General features: G+C 37.9%; 1 protein-coding gene across 1 annotated transcript; it reads left to right on the top strand.

Annotated features, from left to right (window-relative positions):
• On the top strand, positions 6772 to 24682 carry LOC109205744 (heat shock 70 kDa protein 16). Its single transcript, XM_019368491.1, has 10 exons — positions 6772 to 6962; positions 7149 to 8453; positions 9851 to 10063; positions 12171 to 12266; positions 12377 to 12445; positions 21167 to 21367; positions 21962 to 22108; positions 22203 to 22331; positions 22414 to 22544; positions 24169 to 24682. Exons 2-10 carry the CDS (start codon positions 7284 to 7286, stop codon positions 24272 to 24274), a joined length of 2262 nt encoding a protein of 753 aa, XP_019224036.1. The 5' UTR covers positions 6772 to 6962; positions 7149 to 7283; the 3' UTR covers positions 24275 to 24682.

Raw genomic sequence — 24964 nt, 5'->3', positions numbered from 1 at the left:
TCAATTATATTTTCTTGCCTTCTTAATTTTTTTTTTGTGACGACCCGGTCAATCGTCTCATGAGTTACCGCTCCGTTTTCCCCATTTCTGCTTCTTAATGCTTCGTTATCCGTGTTTCATGTGATCAAGTTGATTAGTTTGCGTTCGGAGAGGATTTGGTAAGAAATGAGACACTTAGTCTCTTTTAAGAAGGCTTAAGTTGGAAAAGTCAACCGGATGTTGACTTATGTGTTAGAGGGCTCGGATGTGAGTTCCGATGGTTCGGTTAGCTTCGGGAGGTGATTTGTGACTTAAGAGTGTGATCGGAATGGGTTTTGGAGGTCCGGAGTAGAATTAGGCTTGAATTGGCGAAGTTGATATTTTGGCGATTTCCGGTTGGTAGGTGAGATTTTGATCCAAGGGTCGTAATGGAATTCCGAGAGTTGCTGTAGTTTCGTTATGTCATTTGGGATGTGTGTGCAAAATTTCAGGTCATTCGGACGTGGTTTGGTTGGGTTTTTGATCGAAAGCGTATTTTGGAAGTTTTAGAAAACTTAGGCTTGAATTCGATGTGAATTGGTGAATTTGGTGTTGTTTGAGGTGTTTTGATGATTGGAACAAGTTTGAATAAGGTTTTAGGATGTGTTGGTGCATTTGGTTGAGGTCCCGGGGGCCTCGGGATGATTTTGGGTGGTTAACGGAGAAAATTGGATTGGGTTGCAGCTGTTGAAGTTGCTGCTTCTGATATTTTCGCACCTGCGGTTTGGGGGCCGCAGGTGCGGCGCCGCATATGCGTGGGAAAGGCCGCAGAAGCGGTTTTGGAAGGGAATGTCAGGAACTGCAGACGCGGTATAGGGGCCGCACCTGCAGGGTCGCAGATGCGACCTGTGGACCGCAGATGCGGTAAATGGCCCTTAAGTGATTTCCGCAGATGCGGAGGAAGAGACCGCAGATGCGGTACCGCAGAAGCGGGTGTTGAGGCGCAGATGCGAAAAAGGCCTGGGCAGAATGTTTTAATTCGTTTCATCCGCGATTTTTAGTCATTTTTCCTCCATAGCTGAGCATTTTGAGAGCTTTTTGAAGGTGATTAAAGAGGGATTCAAGGAGGATTGATTGGAGGTAAGATTTTTGAACCTAAAACGTGATTTTATTGTGAAATTAACCTAGAAATTCATGGAACTTAAGCTAAAAATGGAAGAAACTAGGGCTTGGGATTTTGAAATTTGATTTGGGGATTTGAAGGACCAATTGGGGTCGGATTTGAGAACTTTTGGTATGTATGAACTCGTGAGGAAATAAGGAACCCGTTGATGTAAAAATTTCTGAGTTTCGAGAAGTGGGCCCGGGGCTCGGGTTTTGGTAATTTCGGGATTTGTGCCCGTTATTGATTGTTTTCGCTTGGGCTTTGTTCCCTTAGCATATTGTGATGTATTCGTTCTGATTTTGGATAGATTCGACGCGCGTGGAGGCCGATTTGAGGAGCAAAGGCATCGCGAGCTAGAGATTTCGCCAGTTCGAGGTGAGTAATGATTGTAAATGATATTCTGAGGGTTATGAAACCTCGGATTGCACATCGTAGTGCTATATTGAGGTGACTTGCACGCCGGATAGCGAGCGTGGGGTAGAGCACCGTTGGGGATTGTGACTTGGTCCGTCCCGATTGATGAATTTATTGTGTATTTGACTGAAATTTACTTGTTATCATCATGATTTGGGCTGACTGCCATATTTGGGCTTCGTGCCAGTTATTTGAACCCTTCGGGGATTTCTATCACTATTTCCTCACTGTTTTGAATTATTACTGGAACCCAAACCTGTTGATATCTACTGTTTTACAAACTCAGCCACTTTTACCCAGTTTTGAGACTTAAATGATATTTTAAATGATGTTTGGGCTGATAACTGTTGTTTTACTAATGCCCGAGGGGCTTGTGATGATTTTCGGACTGAGTGAGGCCGAGGGCCATACGTGAGGATATACTGAGTGATTTGAGGCCGAGGGCCTGAGATATTTTTATACGCCACGAGGTGGCTTGAGTGATGTGAGGCCGAGTGCCGAGAGATGATGCCACGAGGTGGCTTGATATAGCGCTTGGGCCGTAAGGGGCCCCTCCGGAGTCTGCACACTCACAGTGAGCGCGGGTAACCATTGTTCTGAGAGTGAGCCCGAGGGGCTGAGAGTGTTCTGAGAGTGAGCCCGAGGGGCTGATACTATTCTGAGAGTGAGCCCGAGGGGCTGGTTCTGTTCTGAGATATTGCCCGAGGGGCGAACCTTTATGTGTTCATCTTTCATATTTACTTGTCATTTTACCTGTTATACTGCGGTATTTGTGCCCGAGGGGCGGATTTTCTATGCTTATCGGCACTAACTGTTTTGCATTCATTTGCCTAACTGTTGAAAGAGTCATTTTTAAAAGAGGTTTAAACTGAGCTAAGATGTTCCAAAGATTTCACAGCTTTATTGTTTTTCTCAGAAGGTTTTTACATTGCTTCTACACAGCATGATGGTTTGTTTTACGTGATTTCTTACTGCTCAGTTGTTATTTACCTTTATTACTCACTGTGTTGGAGTACTCACTTTACTCCCTGCACCTTGTGTGCAGATGCAGGTATTTATGCACCCGATAGCGGGTTTTGACTGATCGGAGGCAGAGTTATCAGAGTTTAGCGAGGTGACTGTCAGAGTTCGCAGCACCGCTTTTCTCCTTGTTCGTTTATCAGTCCTGTTTTGTATATTTCAGACCTTGTAGTTGTATTTATACCCCAATAGATGCTAGTGACTTGTGACACCCCGGTTTGGGCTATGACGGGATGTACTTCCGCTAATTATTATCATTAAATCATATTTTAACTGCTTATGAACTGTTTAACTGTTTATAAAGAGATGAATTGGGTTTAGTTGGCTGACCTTGTCCCCACGAGAGGCGTCATCACGACCGGGTCTGGGTTTGGGTCGTGACATTTTTTCACCTTCAGCTTCCCACTTAAGAAAAGGGATAAAGAATGGAAAACAAAAGAAGAAGAGAGAAATTAAAGTAAAGGGTAAAAAAAAGGAAGACGAGAATAATGTTATAAATAGAATTGTATTTATGGTGAATGTCTATATTTAGAGAGATTCTAGGGTTCATTGCTTGGTGGCTAAGTCACCATCTCCCTATAAATAGAGGGTTCTATTCCATTGTAATTCATTCCAAAATTAATAACAATTCTCTCTCCCTACTTTTATCTGCAATATTCTTCTTCTTCTTTTATTGTTCATAACACATTATCAGCACGAGACTCTAACCAATTAGTAGAAGCTTTATGATTGAGCATAATGAATTATTCCATAAACTTCCTTCATGATTAAACTTTGGATTTAAGGTCAGTATTTTACTTTATTTTCTCTTTTAAATTCTTGAAATTCTATAATTTGATTTTATATACAAGCAAAGACAACAAAGTTTGATTATAACTCTAATGGAGTTTGTAAGAAATTATAACCACCTGAAGTGGTAAAATTCTATGCCTTACCATGATCAATTCATGTATGATTGTGAGCAAAGTAGTTGAAACCCGTCCCATTGAATTTGCTTCATTCTCATCCCATTAAGAGAATGTGATAGCAATATGTGATAAGTTTGAAAGAAGACAAAATTATTACCATAAAGGTATCTATGGATGTGGACGTGGTAATAGACGAAATTATAATAGTCATTATCGTGGTAATGAGAATAATAAGGATTCTCAAAATAATCCTTCACTCTATGAAGTTAATGTTTGTCATCGATTTGACATAAGATTTCGTAAAGCACATACAAATGACTATGGTCAATTCATGATGTGAATGTGACAACATCTGATTTATGAATACATATTCATTCTTGAAAGAATATGAACGTGCTAGTGGTAGTGAATATACCACGCACTCACCTCTAGAAGGAGGTTTGAGATGATATAAGAAAATAATGTCATTATTATGGCATGAATGATCATTGGTCACGTACCTATTGTACGCCAAAATATTTTGGTAATGTGACTATTAAAGAATAACATTAATGCAAGAAACATATCTTGCATATAATTTTGACCATAACCATAATGGTATAACTTTCTCTTTAAAAGAGATATTCACTATATGGATGTTGGTGAATATGTGGTACTACAAAATTAATTGAGAGCTTTGCAAGAGCCAATTATACTATTTTGGAGAAACACAATTGTTTACCAATAAGGTATTGTGTTGTAGTAAGTCTCAAAAAACCTTATTGAGTTTCTAAAGTATTCGCGAAAGCGGTTGGTCATACTGAGACTATAAATAAAGGAAAGATTTAATATATTCTATTACTACAACTTGTAGCGGGGTAATATGTACGTAAAAAGCTACTTACTTTATTCTCCAGTTTGTACTACACAAACAAAAGAATGCCACAATAAAGAGAAGTTTATTGATATAAAAACCCATATCATAATAAACTTGGAGTTTATTGATAATTGCACACGTCATGGTGTAAATCTGAAGTTTATCGATATTGATAATTTATTCAGTTGGCATAATTGGTTTAGCCATATCAATTTAAGTATGATGTGCAAAAATAATAGAGAATTCACATGGGTAAATATTAAAGAACTAGAAAGTTCTTTACCAATTCTCTTATATTGCTTGTTCTCATTAATTAATTGATCAACTAAAATTGGTATTGAATCCCATGAATGCTGAAAATATCAAAGGTGAATATGGGCCCATTCACCTGCCGTGTATACCACATAAGATGCATCTATGAGATGGTTACATGTGCGATTATTATTAACCCGCAACATGGTGTTTGCGAGGTAACTTGCTCAATAATTTAATGTCGAGCATAATTTCAAGATTTTCTATTCAAGAAGTTCATCTTGATAAGTTGGTTTACATAACAGTTGGTTTAACAAAATGATTTATTAAGTGCCTCTACTTAATAGCTAAACAATTGCTTATGAGAACAAAGTTATCTATATCAGTTTGATATACGTTATACACCAAAGTATATTATTTTCTCCCCTCACAAGTGGTTCAGGGTCAGGAACCAAATAATTCCATCTTATTATAATTGATGTGCGGTGTATATTTTGATTAACACCATAACGCACAAAGATGGGTTCTCAAAATTGAGGAAACAAGTAAGTTTTTCTAACATGAGGGGGAGACATGATAAACAGTTGAGAAAAAGTTACGTGGAATGAATTATCATTTGTACATCTAGATCCTCGAATAAGATAATATGAACTTGAAGTTCATAAAAGGATAATTCATGTGCAATTTATTGCAAAGCATGCCAGACGCATTTGCTGACCCAAAGAAAGTAACTATGTTCTCATGGAAAATGCTCCTATTAGAATAAGTCTTAGAAGGACAAAGTCTATAGTACGCTTAAAGCATATAGACAAATCGGTTTCAAATAAACTTCTTGATAAAGAAGATGAGCAAATGATCAAAATGATCATAATAAAGGAGGCAAGTGATCTAGAAGATCACATGACATAACACTTCATAAAATCTCAAGAGAGATTCAAGTACCTAAAAATATAAATGAAGAGATCTCGATGTTATGTCTTTATGAAAAATGTTGAAACCGATATAAAATGTTCGTCGACGACATCTATGATACCACTAAATATATATGAGGATCTTAAGTCTGAAGAAACAATTCAAATAGAATTGGTTTCATATGAAAGACATGTAGTTTTGAATATGTAGTTCATACACTTGAAAGTATAAAGTCAATGGTATGTGCAATCAGTTTTCGATATCTTATATGTCTAGCATGACATGAAAACTTGATATGCATCTAAAGTCTATTATATGGCTTATATGACTTAACTTATATGCCAATCCTTTAAGGATTTAAATCGCTTAAAGCATATACAATTCTTGGTCCTGAAGTACTATATCCTAAATGCAATTTGTGCACATATGTATCTTGCTATAGCTATAAGCATGATAACGTGATAGCGAGAATACCTCTATGGAAATATTGAAAAGTCATTCCACGACATTATATGAAGACATTACATCTCTATCAAGAATGATGATTTCAAGGTGCGATATATTCATTCAAGTTAATATGGCTGATTCGTTCATCAATCTCTACCAAAGATCTTTTGAAGATGGTGCACAAGATTGGAATGCAAATGCTCAAAGATGTGAATTGATGCTCTCATCAGGGGGAGTTAATACGCGTTGTACTCTTTTTTCCTTACAAGGTTTTGTCCCACTGGGTTTTCCTTGCAAGGTTTTTAACGAGGCAACCAAAAGGCGTACGGTTAGATATGTGTACTCTTTTTCCTTCTCCAGAATTTTTTCCCACTGGGTTTTATTTTAGTTAAGGTTTTAACGAGGCACATTATCTGTTGAATAGACATTCAAGGGGGAGTGTTATAAATAGAATTGTATTTATGGTGAATGTCTATATTTAGAGAGATTCTAAGGTTCATTGCTTGGTGGCTAAGTCACCCTCTCCCTATAAATAGAGGGTTCTATTCCATTGTAATTCATCCCGAAATTAATAACAATTCTCTCTCCCTACTTTTCTCTGCAATATTCTTCTTCTTTTATTGTTCATAACAAATAATTAATATTTCTAACTCAAATGCAAAATAAAATACAAGTTGTACAATTTTCAAAGTTTTTCTTCTTTTCTTTTTCCCCAAAATTAAAGTAAAGGGTCAGAAAAAGGAAAATGAGAATAATTAATACTTCTAACTCAAACGCAAAATAAAATAGTACCTTGTACACTTTTCGGATTTTTTTTTCTTTTCTTTTTTCTCCCAAGGTTATTTTCGGAGTTATTGTAGAAGAAAATAAGAATGCGATGGTGTAGGCAACGAATAAAGGAATATATTTTCAAAAAAGTTCTGCTTTCTTTCATCTGACAAACAATTCGGAGACTTTCGCTTTTTTGCATCCATAGACGACCACCAGCTTCTTCCTTGTTAGGGTTTCCTCTGTTTCTCTCTCAAATCAGGTACCTTCAATTCATATACTTCCTCATTCTTAGCTTCCGTATCCATGTATTTCGTATAAATTCGAATGTACGTATTCTAACAGGTAATTCGTATTATGTTTATTGATTTTCTTGGCATCAACGTAATTTTGATGAATTTCACGTTGAATTTTGGTATTTATGTTTTTTTGTCATTTTTTTTTCCAGGTTTGATTGGTTCAATTTGAAATTTTTTGTGTTCTGCTATGTGATGTGATGATTTGACATTAGGTATTAGGTCTGGTTCGATTTGTGTATAGAGCTTTGTTTTTTGGAAGGATATATAGCTAAGTTTGGCTGAAAATGAGTGTAGTTGGGTTTGATGTTGGAAATGAAAACTGTGTTATAGCATTTGCAAAGCAGCGTGGCATTGATGTAATATTAAACGATGAATCGAAACGAGAGACGCCGGCAGTGGTGTCATTTGGTGAGAAGCAAAGGTTCATTGGCTCGGCCGGAGCTGCATCGGCCACTATGAACCCGAAATCAACTATTTCGCAGGTTAAGAGGTTGATTGGTAGGAAATATAGGGAGCCTGCTGTTCAGAAGGACCTGAAATTGCTTCCATTCGCGACCTCAGAGGGACCAGATGGTGGCATTTTGATTCATTTGCAGTACATGAATGAGAAGCAGAGTTTCACTCCTGTTCAGATTATGGCAATGCTATTTGCACATTTGAAGCAGATTGCTGAGAAGAATCTTGAAATGGATGTTTCGGAATGCGTTATTGGCATACCTTCGTACTTCACGGATTTACAGAGACGTGCTTATCTGTATGCAGCGGAAATCGCAGGGTTGAAGCCGTTGAGATTGATGCATGACGGCACTGCCACTGCACTGGGTTACGGAATATACAAGACTGATTTTTCAGCTGGGGGTCCAACAAATGTTGTGTTTGTTGACGTTGGTCATTGTGATACACAAGTTGTTGTAGCATCTTTTGAACCTGGTCATATGAAGATATTGTCTCATGCTTTTGATAGTGAATTGGGAGGGAGAGACTTTGATGAGGTTTTATTTAGACATTTTGCTGCAAATTTCAAGGAACAGTATAATATTGATGTTTATTCAAATGCTCGAGCTTCTATAAGATTGAGGGCTGCATGTGAGAAACTGAAGAAAGTATTAAGTGCAAATGCAGAGGCTCCGCTTAATATTGAGTGCTTGATGGATGAGAAAGATGTAAAAGGTTTCATCAAAAGAGAAGACTTTGAGAAGCTTTCATCAGATTTGTTGGAGAAGATAAGCATTCCTTGTCGTAAAGCTTTGCTTGATTCTGGTTTGACTGCTGACAGGATTCATACACTTGAGCTTGTAGGATCAGGCTCTAGAATTCCAGCTGTAGGAAGAATTTTAAATTCGCTATTCAGAAAAGAACCTGGGCGGACAATAAATGCTAGTGAGTGTGTTGCACGTGGATGTGCTCTTCAATGTGCAATGCTCAGCCCTATATTTCGTGTTAGAGAATACGAGGTTTGTGATGTAATCTAATATTTATGATCAGTATGGCTGTGAACTGCTTTCTGTTTCCTGTTAGCATTTGATTTGCCCAAATTAGATTAGAAGCTCTATATGAATAAGATTGTTCCTTCGTCAAAAGGGGGTGTTTGGTTTTAATGGCCCAAGAAACAAAAATTTCTATACTCTCATGAGCTGGTTTTACTTAAGTTTCTCAATTAATGTGATGAATATGGTAATGATGTTAAATGTCTCAAGTTTTTTTTCTCTCTTTCTCTCTTTGTTTTTTTAATTCAATTCTCTTTTTCTGCGGGTGTTTGAAGTTCTATGATGTAAAAACCTCTATTTGTATAAACAACCTCTTTCGTGGCTATAGACCATTGTAGAAGATTCATCACTGAAATAGTATTCCAGCAGTTAATAGAACAAATATCAGAAAAGCATACTTGAGTAATGAATGAAGACATGAAGAAAATGAAAAATTCATTAGACGATGAAGACCATGGATAAATTAAGCGACTTTAGTATCGCAATGGCCACTCCAGCAGGTCATGTTGCTAATTCACTACTCCAGAAGACACGAAGGAATGAAAAATTCATTAGACTACAAAGACCATGGAGAAATTAAGCGACTTTCGAATACCTGCTCTAATACACTACTTCAGAAAGCCAAAATATTTCGCCGGGGAGCAATATAGTTAGCTGTTAAAAGACACATAAAACCAAAAGAAATAATTTATTGAGTTATGAGAACCATACCTGTTAAGATTTGATAAGTCAGAGTTTGTAATACTCATCGTGGCAGAGAGCATTTTAGGGAGATTAAAATGCAGGTAAGAGATCGTGACCTAGCACATCTTTTGACTTAGTCTTCTTTGGAAGTTGGAACGGCAGAGTGACCTCCGAAGGCTTTGAGTAGGGAAAGATGAATAGCTAGATCAAGCATATGAGTGAAACTTGTTGATATTGAATTTGTAGAATACACTCCTTATTATGTGAAAAAAAAACTCTTTTACTTTACTACAAGCATTTTGTTACTAATTGTAGTATTTTTTATTTTTTTTTGGTAATAAATCAGAAGTACATTTGAAATAACTAGAAGGAGGATTTTTTTTGATAAGTACCAAAAAGAGAAAAAAGTTATTATGCATTAGGGATAGCTTATTACATCTGCATCATAATGATACCTTTTAATGCTTATGGCTCATGAATAGGTTCCTAAAACCTAAAATTCATCTCACAACCACTACTTTTGCAAAGCAACCATAAAGAAGATGTCCAGAGAATTATAGTAACAGAACATAAGTGTACCGAGTCCTAGATTTGGCACAAACAATTGTGAAGTGCATGAAATTTTATCATCTGATTATTGGTTTCATCACATTGTAAGTTAAAAAATCTTTCATTTGCAGGTTCAGGATTCATTTCCTTTCTCCATTGGATTTGCAACTGATGAGGGCCCAGTTTGCACCCTATCAAATGGCATATTGTTTCCAAAGGGCCATAGTTTTCCAAGCATGAAAGTGCTCACATTGCAAAGGAGCAGCAGTTTCTACTTGGAAGCTTTCTACACTAACCAGAATGAGTTGCCACCAGGTGTATCCGATAAAATAAGCAGATCTACGGTACAGTTTACTTTGTCCATACTAATAGAAACACTTCTATTTCCCAAGCTTTGTTTGGGAGTTCAAGACGTATTATATCACATTGATTTCGTCATTAAGAAAAATCACATTTGATCTAATTTTCTTGATTATGTTAGGAATGATTTTGGATAGTTGGATTATTCTAAACTAGTTAGTTCTAGTTGCTGAGGTTACAACTTAAAGATCTCTCAGAATCCGAGTTTGGTACAGCCCATCAAACCACCTTTGAGAACTTATATACAGCAGAACATTGTTTGTTACGGGTTCTTCTAACCCAAATTAGTTGTTCACTTTCCTTCTTGGTTTTCACCCAATAATGGATCCCTTGAAAGAGGAGTCTTCTCCTGATGGATTTTTCTATATATCTGTAACATCATATTTCTGAAAAGGTAAGTAGATTGCAAAAGAAAAGGTAGAATTCAATAAGTCAACTTTATGTCCGCAGGGATTATTAGATTATATACGTTTCATTGTGAGTTTAAAATCTACATGCACTACCCCAGTAGCTTAGCATCTTTATACGGCAAAATCTTGGTGATCTTCTCTATCTAATGAATGAGGAGCCCGCTTTAAAAACGTCCTCTCTGTACCAGTCCCAGAAGCAGTTTTGCTCGGCAATGTGCCCCCAGAAAAGTAAGACATAAAATCGAACTTAATCTGTCTGCTAAATTTGAACAGTCTAGGGTAGAGGGCGGGCCCATTATCCACCGAGTTTCGAACCGTGCGCCATTGGCTATCTGGAATTTCTCGGCTATACACAAATAATAATAAAGGACTGCCCGTGTTCATAGCTAATGTACATCAGCCAACTTTTGAGATTCAAGATTTAAAAGCTAGACATTGCTGGTGAGCCACTACATAAACCCCTGGTCCATTTCACAATTTGTACTACAAATTCAGTTATGGCATTGAAGCTGAGCTAGGAGTCAACTACAATTTGTAGGATTTCAGTTTCTCCAATGACCTATTCCTTTAGGAGTTTAGTTGCCCTCATTTACCCTTTCAAATATCAGTCAAATTCTCGCTGTCTAACTTGGATAAAGCTTCAAGGTATAAAATAAGAGAAGGGAACTGTCTTTCAGGGCCTACATCTTTTTGTTTTTGGTAAGGTCATTTGGGGCTTAAGTCTCTAGGAAAAGTTTCTGAACAGCTGAGACTAATTTGGAGGTTACAATGATTTTTTGTTGTCACTATTGAAAAGTTATGGTCGATGTTTGTGCTAGTTTTTTAAGCATGTTAAGAAAATGGACCTTGGGTCTAACTCAATCCCCAAAACGTAGCTCATGAAGTGAAGATTGCCCAAAACCATATAATGAGAAGACGACCTATTCTCTGAACCAACGTGGGACACTTTCACACCCTTCCACAGCCAGGCCTAGACATATCAAGCATGGATAACATAACATAGGGTTCTAATATTCGGTAAACCAAGAATAAAGATGCATCTGGCTCTGCTACTAGGCTGAATTCTGTGACCACCTATCTGAAAGCTTAATTTGTTAGAGAGCATACTTTTACTTAATTACATTATTTCTGAACACAGAGAAGATAATTGTTATAAAGATTTCAAAATTCCAGTTAGAGGATAGGAAGATGGCTTTCTGCTAGCCTATTTCCCTAAGAGCTCACCAACATGTTGCGTGTTTAATGTTAATTCTCATGTTGAATATGAACAAAGGACACCTTTTAATTATGTCTTTTATGCGGTCATGCATCTATCAGGGGATCTAATCATATGCTGTAAAAGGAATTATCAAACACCTGTGTCTTTTCAAATCTCTGTGGTTGGTGAATCTAGAAGCTGAGGATATTTGTAGCATTAAGTCTTTTCTTTCATTGCTTAAGAAGGCAGGTTATCCATCTTCTGCTTCCTTGCTGAATCTTGATATGCATCATTTTGACTTTTGAGGAGAATACTCACCTATAAAATTAATCTTGTTTGGGCAGTTCAAGTGATAAAAATTGATGCCAGAGACATGCCTTTGCTAAGTGTCTAAGAATTTGATATTGATGCACTCATTCTTAATGTCAGGTTGACTCCCCAATTTGTCAGTTAAGCTTACGCTGTATCTTTTTCTTATGTCAGATTGGCCCATTCCAGGTTCCTCATTCTGAAAAAGCAAAGATTAAAGTCAAAATTCAATTGAACCTCCATGGAATTGTTACAGTAGAATCGGCCTGGGTAAGTATCAATTTCATAATATGGAAATTCATTACTGCATTTGTCATCCCTTCACCTGATCAAACTGCTTGAAGATGTAAAGTTGTTACTGCATTTTGTCATCTCTTCAGCTGATCAAAGATCAAACAAGTCATTCTACTTCGGAAAATAATACTGATACTCATGCAGAAGATATGGAGGTAAGTAATTGTGAAACTTCTGGTGTTATACATGGTACTGATCGTAGTTACTCTGCACATTCTGCTTTAAGATTAGTTAAATTATCATCTGGTACTTCTTGAAATCACTGCTTAAATTTGCTTCCTTTTCTGGTTCTGTTTGGACCACTTTGTTAAGAGAACTAGTGGTTCGGAGGGCATTCAAAGTTACTAGTCCCTTCTCTCCAAAAAGAATGACAGAATTACTATATCGTGGTTCAAGCATTTCTTTCTTTTATTACATTTTTGTCAAGCAATTTTTATATTTATAACTATAAAAATTGAAAATGATAATACCTTTTTATGTAGCTTTTAAATATGTAATTTTATTGAAAAGAGAAAATTAAGAGAGATTTACCTTGTACTTTGTCCCATAGAGATGGTTGGTTGAGTTGTTGAGGCATAAGTAAGAACCTGAAGATTCTAGATTTGACTTCAAGCTGTAACACTCGCATGAGCCCATCTGTTCTAGCCCGAGTGACCACTGACCATGATTACTCAATACTTATAGGCTGTCGTAGGTTGTTCAGTGGATCAGTTGAGGTATGAAGCTGGCTGGCACCCCTCCCATTTAAGTTAGAGTAGTGTATACAAGAGATATTCATCTCGTTCTTTGCTTTTCCTAGTCAAGCGAAGTAGTCCTCCTCTAGGACCTTAGCCTTGTGTGATTTCAAATGGTCGACAACAGTTGGGACCTGAGAGGGCACGATTCTTCATAAGATAAAAACAGTAGGAGAGTTGATCCCTAACATAAGTGCCCTATTATTTCTGAAAGCAGCCAGAGCTTTACATGGTGAAAAGAAAACAAGTGGCTCAATCAATTTTCCATCTAGTACCTGACTTTACATTCTTTTAATAATACTTACAAATTTCAGAACTACATACAAAGTGACTCGTTATATTTTGTCAAATATATTTGGGAAGTTAAAATCATATTCTATGGTCTTGATTGTTTGACTCCGTGAATAGAGATCAGGTCAAAACGAATAAGACAGTAGCAATCATGGTCAATATGATAAACAAACAGATGATTCTCTTGTAAATATGGTTTCAGTACAACCTATGTACTGTTATCTATTAATACATACAAATGTTACCTTCTCAAAAAAAAAAAAAAAAAAACCAGATGATATATGTGATATTCCATGAATAATTCGACACGGTCTCCAAATTAATATATCAAAGTTCATGTTGAAATCCTAGCTTTTGCTGCTATCAAGTGAAGTTTTAACTCTATAGTCATTACTCCTAGCGAGTAAATTTCAAAAAGTAGTAGAATGAATTATGCAAAACTTGCTTAATGATGAATGTAAATGGCAGTGAAATAACCGAGCTACAGACTTACAGTCAATCAACACTTCGAGAAATGATTAGAGTTTTGATTTTACTTTTCAATTGATAAATTTTAATTACTCAACGTTCAAGTTGCAAATATTCCATTTCTTTTACAAATGAAACTCTTGTCTATCCCAAAGATTGATTATATTTTAATGCTTGAATTTGCTGAAGATTTGCTTAGATAGTCAGTTAAATGTGAAGAAACTATATATGCTGTGAACCTAAATAAATAAACAAATAATGCGTCCCCTCTCTAATAGTTCAAGCTTTTAAATGGGGCGGTTCACATAATTCAACTTGCTATTAGATATAGAGTGGTAAGTAATCTCGCCTGTTAGAATAGTCATGTAAATAGGAGTAAATAAATAACCCTAATCCAATATATATTAGGAGTAGGACATGTTATGTGTGTATATATATAGGGCTCATTGTAACATATGTATATACATCAATAATATATTTTCTCCCGTGCTTTCTCACATGGTATCAGAGCTACGGTGTGAAATTTATCGTTGTGCATCATTCCAGCGATATCCGGGAAGAAAGAACTCAGTCACCGTGCAATTTTCCGGTGACCTAAGTGACTTATTGCGTCAAAGTCACTAATTAACAGTGTTGTGCAAAATCCAACACCACCACAAGGTTCCCAAGAGAGATCCGACCAAACCCCAGAAAAAAATCACCGGAAAATAGCCAGCCACGCGCCGTCACGCGCCTGTCGGAACTCTGCCGCCGGCGGCGCGTCTGTCCCACGTGCCGGCGCGTGAGGCCTCTTCCGGCCATTTTTCGGCTTCGCTTCTTCAGGACAGTTGGATCGCCCTGCAATTCCGAGCCTGTCCATATTTTTATTTTTTAATTCCGACCACTTTGAGTTTTTCCGGCGACTACACTGATTTTTTCGGCAGCTACAGTACTTTTCCGGCAAACACAGTGTTTTCTTCATCTGTCTCAGAGAATTTTCAGTTGATTCTTTTTTGTTATTTAGTGATAATCCAACCATGTCTTTGGGAGTCGATGCTTTCGGGTCTAGAAACCCGAGTTCTGGCAGTTCCGGTGTTATGATTACCTCAGAACCTTTAATGGGAGGTTCAAACTACTTAGATTGGGCTTCATCTGTCGAGTTGTGGTGTAAAGGTCAAGGAGTTCAAGATCATTTAACAAAAAAGGCTAGCGAAGGTGATAAAAAGGCCAAAACACAGTGGGAGAAGGTCGATGCTCAGTTATGTAGTATCCTGTGGCGATCTATTGATTCCAAGTTGATGCCCTTGTTCCGTCCATTCCAGACATGTTATTTAGTTTGGGAAAAGGCTCGTAATCTATACACTAATGACATATCTCGTTTCTATGATGTAATATCGCGAATGACAAGCTTGAAGAAACAGGAATTAGATATGTCTACTTACTTGGGACAAGTTCAGGCAGTCATGGAAGAATTTGAGACGTTGATGCCAGTTTCTGCTAGTATTGAAAAACAACAAGAGCAACGACAGAAGATGTTTCTAATTCTTACACTCGCTGGACTCCCTAATGACCTTGATTCAGTACGTGACCAGATTTTGGCTAGTCCAACCGTCCCCTCAGTTGATGAATTATTCTCTCGATTACTTCGCCTTGCTGCAGCACCTAGTCACCCCAGTGAGCTCATCACAGACACTTGACTCATCTGTCCTCGTATCCCAATCAGTGGACAATCGGGCATCTCATACTATGGAGAATAGACGAGGAGGAGGTCGTTTTGGAAGATCTAGACCCAAGTGCTCTTATTGTCATAAACTTGGACACACTCGTGATGTATGCCATTCTTTACATGGCCGCCCAACCAAAAATGCTTATGTTGCTCAGACTGAGACTACAGGTAACCAGGGATTTTCTTTATCTGAAGGGGAGTATAATGAGTTCCTTCAGTATCGAGCAAGTAAGCAGACATCTCCACAAGTAGCTTCTGTTGCTCAGACTAATACTTCTGTTGCTGGTAATTCTTTTGCTTGTGTTTCCCAGTCTAGTCCTCCTGGACAATGGGTTGTGGACTCAGCCGCTTCTGATCATATCTCTGGTAATAAATCACTTTTGTCAAATATTGCGTATTCACAGTCTCTTCCCACTGTTACTTTAGCCAATGGGTCTCAAACCAAAGCAAAAGGAGTTGGACAAGCGAATCCCCTACCCTCTGTCACTCTAGATTCCGTTCTCTATGTCCCTGGCTGTCCTTTTAATCTTGCATCTGTTAGTCGTTTGACTCGTGCCCTCCATTGTGGTATATATTTTATTGATGATTCTTTTATTATGCAGGACCGCAGTACAGGGCAGACGATTGGAACAGGACTTGAATCAGAAGGGCTTTACTACCTTAACTCCCTAAAATCCTCCAAGGCATGTCTAGTTACAGATCCTCCGGACCTAATTCACAGACGTTTAGGACATCCAAGCTTATCCAAGCTTCAGAAGATGGTGCCTGGTTTGTCTAGTTTATCCACATTAGAGTGTGAGTCATGTTAGCTCGGGAAACATACCCGAGCCTCCTATCCTCGTAGTATTGAGAGTCACGCAGAGTCTATTTTTTCTTTAGTTCACTCTGATATATGGGGTCCTAGTAGAGTCAGTTCAACCTTGGGATTTCGTTATTTTGTTAGTTTTATTGATGATCATTCAAGATGTACTTGGATTTTCTTAATGAAAGATCGTTCTGAGTTGTTTTCTATATTCCAGAATTTTTGTGCTGAAATTAAAAATCAATTTGGTGTTTCCATTCGCACTTTTCGCAGTGATAATGCCTTAGAATATTTGTCCTCTCAATTTCAGCAGTTTATGACTTCTCAAGGAATTATTCATCAGACCTCTTGTCCTTATACCCCTCAGCAAAATGGGGTTGCAGAGAGAAAGAATAGGCACATCATTGAGACTGGTCGCATACTTCTCATTGAATCTCATGTTCCGCTGCGTTTTTGGGGCGATGCAGTTCTCACAGCTTGTTATTTAGTTAATCGGATGCCTTCCTCTCCCATCCAGAATCAGATACCGAATGCAGTATTGTTTCCCAAATCACCCGTATACTCTGTTCCCCCTCGTGTTTTTGGGAGCACTTGTTTCGTTCATAACCTAGCCCCTGGGAAAGATAAGTTAGCTCCTCGTGCTCTCAAGTGTGTCTTCCTTGGTTATTCTCGTGTTCAGAAGGGATATCGTTGTTACTCACTTGATCTTCGTAGGTACTTTATGTCCTCTGACGTCACATTTTTTGAGTCTAAACCTTTCTTTACCTCTTCTGACCTTTCTGACCCCCTTGATATATCTGAGGTCTTGCCTATACCGACCTTTAAGGAGTCTACTATAGCTCCTCCTTCACCTTCCGCCACAGAAGTCTTACCCGAGTCTCTTATAGCTCCTCCTTCACCTTCCGCTATAGAAGTCTTATCCATTCCAGCCGTTGAGGAGTCTAGTGTGGCTCCTCCTAGACTCCCTGCCACAGGAACGCCACTTTTGACATATCATCGTCGTCCGCGCCCAGCATCGGGTCCAGCTGATTCACGTCCTGCACCTGACCCTGCTAATACTGCGGACTTGTCTCCTCTTAATCAACCGATTGCACTTCGGAAAGGTATACGGGCCACCCTTAATCCTAATCCCCATTATGTCGGTTTGAGTTATCATCGTTTGTCATCACCCTATTATGCTTTTCTATCTTCTTTGTCCTCTGTTTCCATCCCTAAGTCTACAGGTGAAGCATTGTCTCATCCAGGATGGCGACAGGCTATGAGATGTCTGCTTTACATACGAGTGGTACTTGGGAGCTCGTCCCTCTTCCTTCAGGTAAATCTACTGTTGGTTATCGTTGGGTGTATGCAGTCAAGGTTGGTCCGGCCTTGTATGTCGCTTGCGTCGGTCACTTTATGGTCTAAAACAGTCTCCTCGAGCCTGGTTTGGTAAGTTCAGCACAGTTATTCGAGAATTTGGCATGATTCAGAGTGAAGCTGATCACTCTGTATTCTATCGGCATTCTGCCTCGAGTCTCTGTATTTATCTGGTGGTCTATGTTGACGACATTGTTATTACCGGCAATGACCAGGATGGTATTACTAAATTGAAGCAACATCTCTTGCAACACTTTCAGACTAAGGATCTGGGCAAACTAAAGCATTTTCTGGGTATTGAGGTCGCTCAGTCTAGCTCAGGTGTTGTGATCTCACAACGAAAGTATGCCTTAGATATTCTTGAAGAGACAGGAATGACAGGTTGTAGACCGGTTGACACTCTGATGGATCCGAATTCTAAACTTATGCCAGGACAGGGGGAGCCTCTTAGCGATCCTGCAAGATATAGACGGTTGGTTGGTAAATTAAATTACCTTACAGTGACAAGACCTGACATTTCCTTTTCTGTGAGTGTTGTGAGTCAGTTTATGGATTCTCCGTGTGATAGTCATTGAGATGCAGTTGTTCGCATTCTTCGGTATATAAAATCAGCTCCAGGCAAAGGCTTATTGTTTGAGGATCGAGGCCATGAGCAGATCGTTGGATACTCAGATGCTGATTGGGCAGGATCACCTTCTGATAGACGTTCTACGTCTGGATATTGTGTCTTGGTAGGAGGAAATTTGGTGTCCTGGAAGAGCAAGAAACAGAATGTGGTTGCTCGGTCTAGTGCAGAAGCATAATATCGAGCGATGGCTATGGCGACATGTGAGCTAATTTGGATCAAACAGTTGCTCAAGGAGTTGAAATTTGGTGAGATTAGTCAGATGGGACTTGTGTGTGATAATCGAGCTGCTCTTCATATTGCGTCAAATCCAGTGTTCCATGAGAGAACTAAACACATTGAGATTGACTGTCACTTTGTTAGAGAAAAGATACTCTCGGGAGATATTGCTACAAAGTTTGTGAAGTCGAATGATCAGCTTGCAGATATTTTCACCAAGTCCCTCACTGGTCCTCGTATTAACTACATATGTAACAAGCTTGGTACATATGATTTATATGCACCAGCTTGAGGGGGAGTGTTAGAATAGTCATGTAAATAGGAGTAAATAAATAACCCTAATCCAATATATATTAGGAGTAGGACATGTTATGTGTGTATATATATAGGGCTCATTGTAACATATGTATATACATCAATAATATATTTTCTCCCGTGCTTTCTCACATCGCCATACATCAAGAATTGGAAGGCAGGCACAATTTCACTAGTTCCCCGCACAACTTTGGCTTAAATCACAAGTTGGAGTCTCACCGGCATCCATCAAGGAAGATCTTTCCATGTGCTTGACTCACTTAGAAGAATTAGATCTGCACGTGAGGAGGTGTGTAATTTTTTTTTTTTTTTTTGAGAAGGTAACATATTTGTATATTAATATAAAGACTTCACTAAAATTGTGAAGTCACCCATAGTTACAATGTAAGTGCCCATACAAAACTACACAAAAAGGACACTTTTCACCCTTGTTCTTCTTACAATGAATCTAGGGTATCTAAAATGGATTCATGATCCTCCAAAAGTTTTCCTTTACACCAAAAATAAAAAAGAGCTAAACATTTCATCTTTATCTTCTGGATGTTGCTGAACTTTTCTTCAAAGCATCTTTGGTTTCTCTCTTCCCAGACTGTCCACCATATACAAGCTGGGACAATTCTCCATCTCTCTTTGTTTCTCGAAAGTGCACCCTCTTTATTCCATTTAAACTTTTAGATGACGTTGTCGCATAATTCAAAGAATAGTACTTAAAACTCAAAATAATATGAACTATTATAATGGTGTTAGTTACCTCTTTAGAGCTCGTAGACTTTTCTCTTAAAAGAAAGAGTCCTCAAAATTTGATGGGCTAACTTTAGATTTGGAACGAAATAGAGGTAGGAAGGGCGTATTCAACAACGTGGCATAACTTCATTTATTGTTTTTTTCTCAAAAAATATATTTAATGAATACCAGAATTTAATTTGTTTTAAGCATATTTTGTCAGAATACAACCAGGCCTAATATTGAAACATTCCTAACTCCGAGTTTGATTTAGAGAGGGTAATGTATATGCAAACCTTACCCCTACCCTAGGAGGTAGAGAGGTTGTTTCCGAAAGTCCCTCCGCTCGAGATGATGAATAGAAAATAATCAAATATCAATAACAATAGCCAGAAAAATGATAACAACAATGTAAGAACTAGAAAAAAAATAGATGGAAGAAAGCAATAACACTAGCAATAGCAACAAACAGTAACCATGACAAATACTAGAAAACCAAAGCAGAAGATAGGAAGAAATAGCCATAATAATAACAATCTAGGAACAACGACTAGGTACTAGCAGACTAACCCTAATAAACCCGGAACGGACCAGAGAAACACACTACGACCTATTACCCCTCTATTCTAATCCTCAACCTCCATACTCTCCTATCAAGGGCCACGTTCTTGGTAAGCTGAAGTCGCGCCATATCCTGCCTGATCACCTCTCCCAAATACTTCTTAGGCCGCCCTCTACCTCTTCTCATACCCGCCAGAGCCAACCGTTCATACCTCCTCACTGGGGCATCTAAGCTTCTCCTTCTCACATGCCCGAACCATCTAAGCTTCGCTTCTCGCATATTATCTTCCATGGGGACCACGCCCAACTTCTCCCGAATATCCTAATCCTATCCAACCTAGGGTTCCCGCACATCCATCGCAACATTCTCATTTCAGTTGCGTTCATCTTTTGGATATGGGAGTACAATATCCAGGTTGGATATTGTATAAGGAATACAATATGATTTTTATGAAGATACTGATTTTAAAACATGAAAACAAAAGGATTCAAGATATTGCATTTCTTGACTAATATATATATATATATTGCATCCAGATTCTTTTAGTCATATTGCATCCAGATTCTTCTTTCAAATTATTTAGAACGAAGGGATAATTGTGATTCATTTTGCTTCTTCTAATCTATAGTAATTAATTCTCTTGGAGTTTGAACAACTAGGCCAGACTGAATGAAGTGAAAAAAGTTTCCATGAGCTTTTGTGGTGGTCCTGTTTGTTAACCTCTGACGACTTGTCTTTGAGTTCATGTAGGAATCATGTGGTGAATTTGCATTAATGGAAGTGAAGAAACTGCATAGTTACTCTTCTCTCTTTCGCATTGATGTTGCAGTCTCGCTATTACTTTAGTTAGGGAGTATTCTAGGGTAATTGATTATTTATTTTCCTCCGAAAAGTAGTATACTTAGCCGTTGACAGCTAATTAGATAAGTTGGTCATAAACTAGTACCTGAGGCTAGGATGTCAGTGAGATGTTATTCCATTTGTGTGCCATTTATTATTCTTTGGTTGGAAACATTTTGGCTGTGTAAGTGTGTAGTTGGTTACTTGTAAATGGAACCATGTGATTCTTTATGCAGGGAGATGAATCAAGAAAAAGTATGGCCGTTAAGAGGCAGGATATACCTGTCAGTGAAAGTGTCGATGGGGGAATGACACTGGCGGAGCTATCCCAAGCTCAGGAAAAGGAATGCCATTTAGCTGAGCAAGACATAAAGGTGGAGCGAACTAAAGATAAGAAAAACACCCTGGAGGCATACGTCTATGAAACTCGTAATAAGGTATAACATCAAATTTTAAGTCTCGTAACGATCTTTTCTTCAAAGACTGCCAGGGAAGTAGGTTAAGTTGTGCTAACGTATTCAACTGATTTGTTTCACACTTCTAAGTTAAGAATGCACCTTGAAAGTATGTAACATTTTCATATTTAAATTAAAGTTTCACACTGAAGTGGAAGGTTGAGGAGTGATAATGCGTCAATACATAAATGTAAAATTTTACTTTCTCATTATCCTTACCTTGACAAGTCGCCTTTTTTTCCAATTTTTGATGGACTAGTCGCCTTTTTTCAATTTTTGATGGACTGTTGAATTTGCAGTACTACCAGCATTTTTAATTCTTCCTCCTAAGGTTGTTTTGCAAATACCAGTATGTGACACTCATTGACTTTCAGAACGTATGTTGGACTTGATGCATAGTAGTTTTTTGTCACTATTTAATATTTATTACCTTGTCATTTTGTTATGGACGTTTGTGTCCAAATGTCAATTTTGATATACGCCATTTGCTAATTTGGTTTTTGTTTAGTTAATTGTTATCAGTATCTTGGTCCACTTCCTTTACTTTATGCATCTACTTGGATTTCTTTTTAATAGCTTTTGAATACATACCGGAGCTTTGCTACGGATTCGGAGAGGGAGGGTATCTCTTGTAATCTACAACAGACTGAAGAATGGCTCTATGAAGATGGAGATGATGAGTCTGAACATGTCTATGCGGAGAAGCTAGATGATCTTAAAAAGGTTCCGTCATTTGGTGTTAGTTGTAGAGTTTAGTTTTGCTTTTCCGATGCCTATTAACTGTTTGGAAGTGACGCAATCAACCATTTGTTATTAGATGGTGGATCCCGTGGAGAATCGATATAAGGAAGAAGAGACGCGGGCACAAGCAACACGAAATCTATTAAATAGCATTGTGGAATACCGGATGGCTGCAGGATCACTTCCAGCCAGTGAGAAAGACGCCGTATGACCTTGTTTATATAACATGTACAGGTCACCGGAACCTCCTTGTGACACTGTGATTTAACTGAACTTTTTCTTTGCAGGTCATTAACGAATGCCATAAAGCAGAGCAATGGCTCCGAGAGAAATCCCACCAGCAGGAGGCGTTGCCGAGAAATGCTGATCCAGTACTGTGGTCTAGTGAAATCAAAAGAAAGACAGAGGCTTTTGAAGCGTATGTTCTTTGTATTACCAAACATGGCTAATGAACATATGATACATTAACAATCTTGTTTTTCACATCACGGTTGTTAGACATCTTATGGTTGCATGTGGTCGGTACCCGCAAGATTGTTCTGAAAACTTGATTTACTCTTTTTTTCCCCCTTCAGTGAGTGATTTGCTCTTTTTTCTGCCTTCAGCTAGTCCATGCTTAACTGACACATTCACATGGTTATGATGTTTCAAATTGCATTCTTGGCTGTGCATTGTGTGCGATGTTTTAGTTTGCTGGTCATCACAGTGGTGGAAAGTTTTGATTGACCAGTCTTCATAGTTTTAGGGGTTTAAATAACTAGGTTGCATTCTTGACGTGATCAGTTTCAAATTTTAAGTATCGGCCAAAGTCATCTACTTTGTTCAATCTTGAAAATTCTTCTTTATATGATTATTCATCTTAAAAAGTATGTTGTTATTTAATACATTCTGTATGCTTACAAGAAGATGAGGTAAAAATTCTGAGTAAATTTACATTTATTTCATTTCCTGAAATGGAGCAGAGTTGAAAGTTATCCTTTTTCTTATATCTGCAATCTGTTTCTTCATAGTTTAGGGGTATAAATTACTAGGTTGCATTCTTGACATGATCAGTAACCATCTCATTAAGTTAATTTGCCTAAGTTATTCCATCTATCTGTTTTTTTTTGGTCCAATTTTCAAGTTTTTAAGAATGACTCGGCAAAAGTTACCTATTTTATTCAATCTTGAAAATTCTTCTTTTTATGATTACTCATCTTAAATATTGTAGTGAATCAACTCAGGAAACAGCAAATTGCTATTTAGTACATTCTGTATACTTGCAGAAGATAAGGAAATATTGTATGAGTAATTTTACATTATTTCCGTTCCTGAAATGGAGCAGATTTGAAAGTTATCCTTTTTCTTAAATCTGCAATTAGTTATTTAAAATAAATCTGTTTCTTTTGATAAGAATAAACCACATCTGTTTCTAGGTGCAATTCTTTCCTGCCAAGCTGTTGTCGTTTTGTACTCATATTTGTGTGATATTCTTGTACTGGGTAAGCAAAATATTAATTTTTGAAATTTGGGTGGACAGGCAGTTAGATTGTTTTATAAAGGTGATGATATTTGAAGAGAAGATATAATTTTGCGTTAGCACCTGTTTCATGCTCTTTGGCTGGAGTTGTACCCTAGTTGTGTTCGTTTTGAAAATCCAGGGAAAATTCTTTTATGCTATTTAATTGGCAGTGAAGGAATAATTAGATACATACTAATTATCTAGTATGTATCTAGGTATACCGAACACCCACATGCACACGTGTACGCCATCACTCTTTTTCAGACTTTGAGAAGGCGTCATCATTCTGCCTACACTTACCACATACATAAAAGAGTCGCTTCCCTGAGAGCATAGCCACTCTACTCTTACTCCTTAACTAATTAGTTTGAATTTATGATTGATTGGTTAGGAGTTATGGTTAAGACCCAATTAGGAAGAGCCTAGCAAGTACTCTTGAGAGATCTGCAGCTTATTGATTTCTGCTGCATCTTTTGTGTTTTCCAGCATCTTTCTTTTTCTCCTTGCCTATTGTGCAATAATATTGTGAAACACATTTCAGGATGTGCAAGCATGTAATGAGGCACAAGTCATCGCCCCAAAAAACTGAAGATGGTTCAGGCTCGGATCCCAGAAGTAAAAGGGAGGATGGCATGGATGTTGATTAAGCTGCACGAGTAACAAATATGGGAGCAGGCATGACAAACGATCAGATTAATTGTGATTGAGGCTGAGTACGTCTCACCCACCAGAGGCTTATTGAGAGTTATCTCTGGTACATAAAATTAAGTCATTCTCTATTTTGGGTAGTATTATTTTGTTGTCTATGCAAATTTTGTGTTCTTCATAATACGGATCCCTAAGTCACTGTGTTACCGTTGTAGCCTCAAAATATAAATTGATTATATACAGAGTTTCTGCTGCTTTTGTTGTTTTTAACCGCTCATAGGAGGGAACACACGCTGGATATGAGAAACATTTTGTACTTGGACATTAAGAAACAAACTAAAGATTTTTTCTGTAAACAGTTGTTATTGTTCTCTGTTGTGAGTAGTGCAAATACTCTTCATATGCAATGTAGTTGCCTTTCTTATTCTGTCTAGGCGTACATGAGTGTTAAGAGGAAAATTGTAAGCATAGGGCGTTACTGCGTTCTGTGTTTTCATTTTTTTCCTGTTTAGACGCTCATGGTATCAGTTTGATTGCACGTTGTTGGCCTAATTGCAGAATTGGAGTTCACTTTTGTAACACATTCAAACAAGAAATTGGCAGATACAGACAATGGTTTTGACAGATTTGATATGATTAATTGATGGAAATTGACCGAAGGTAATGATGAGTGAAACTTTCTTTTGGCA

This window comes from Nicotiana attenuata, chromosome 2, assembly GCF_001879085.1.
Source record: "Nicotiana attenuata strain UT chromosome 2, NIATTr2, whole genome shotgun sequence".
NCBI classification, from domain to species: Eukaryota; Viridiplantae; Streptophyta; class Magnoliopsida; order Solanales; family Solanaceae; genus Nicotiana; species Nicotiana attenuata.
The sequence above is the reverse complement of the archived record's forward strand: the minus strand, read 5'-3'. Positions and strand labels throughout refer to the sequence as shown.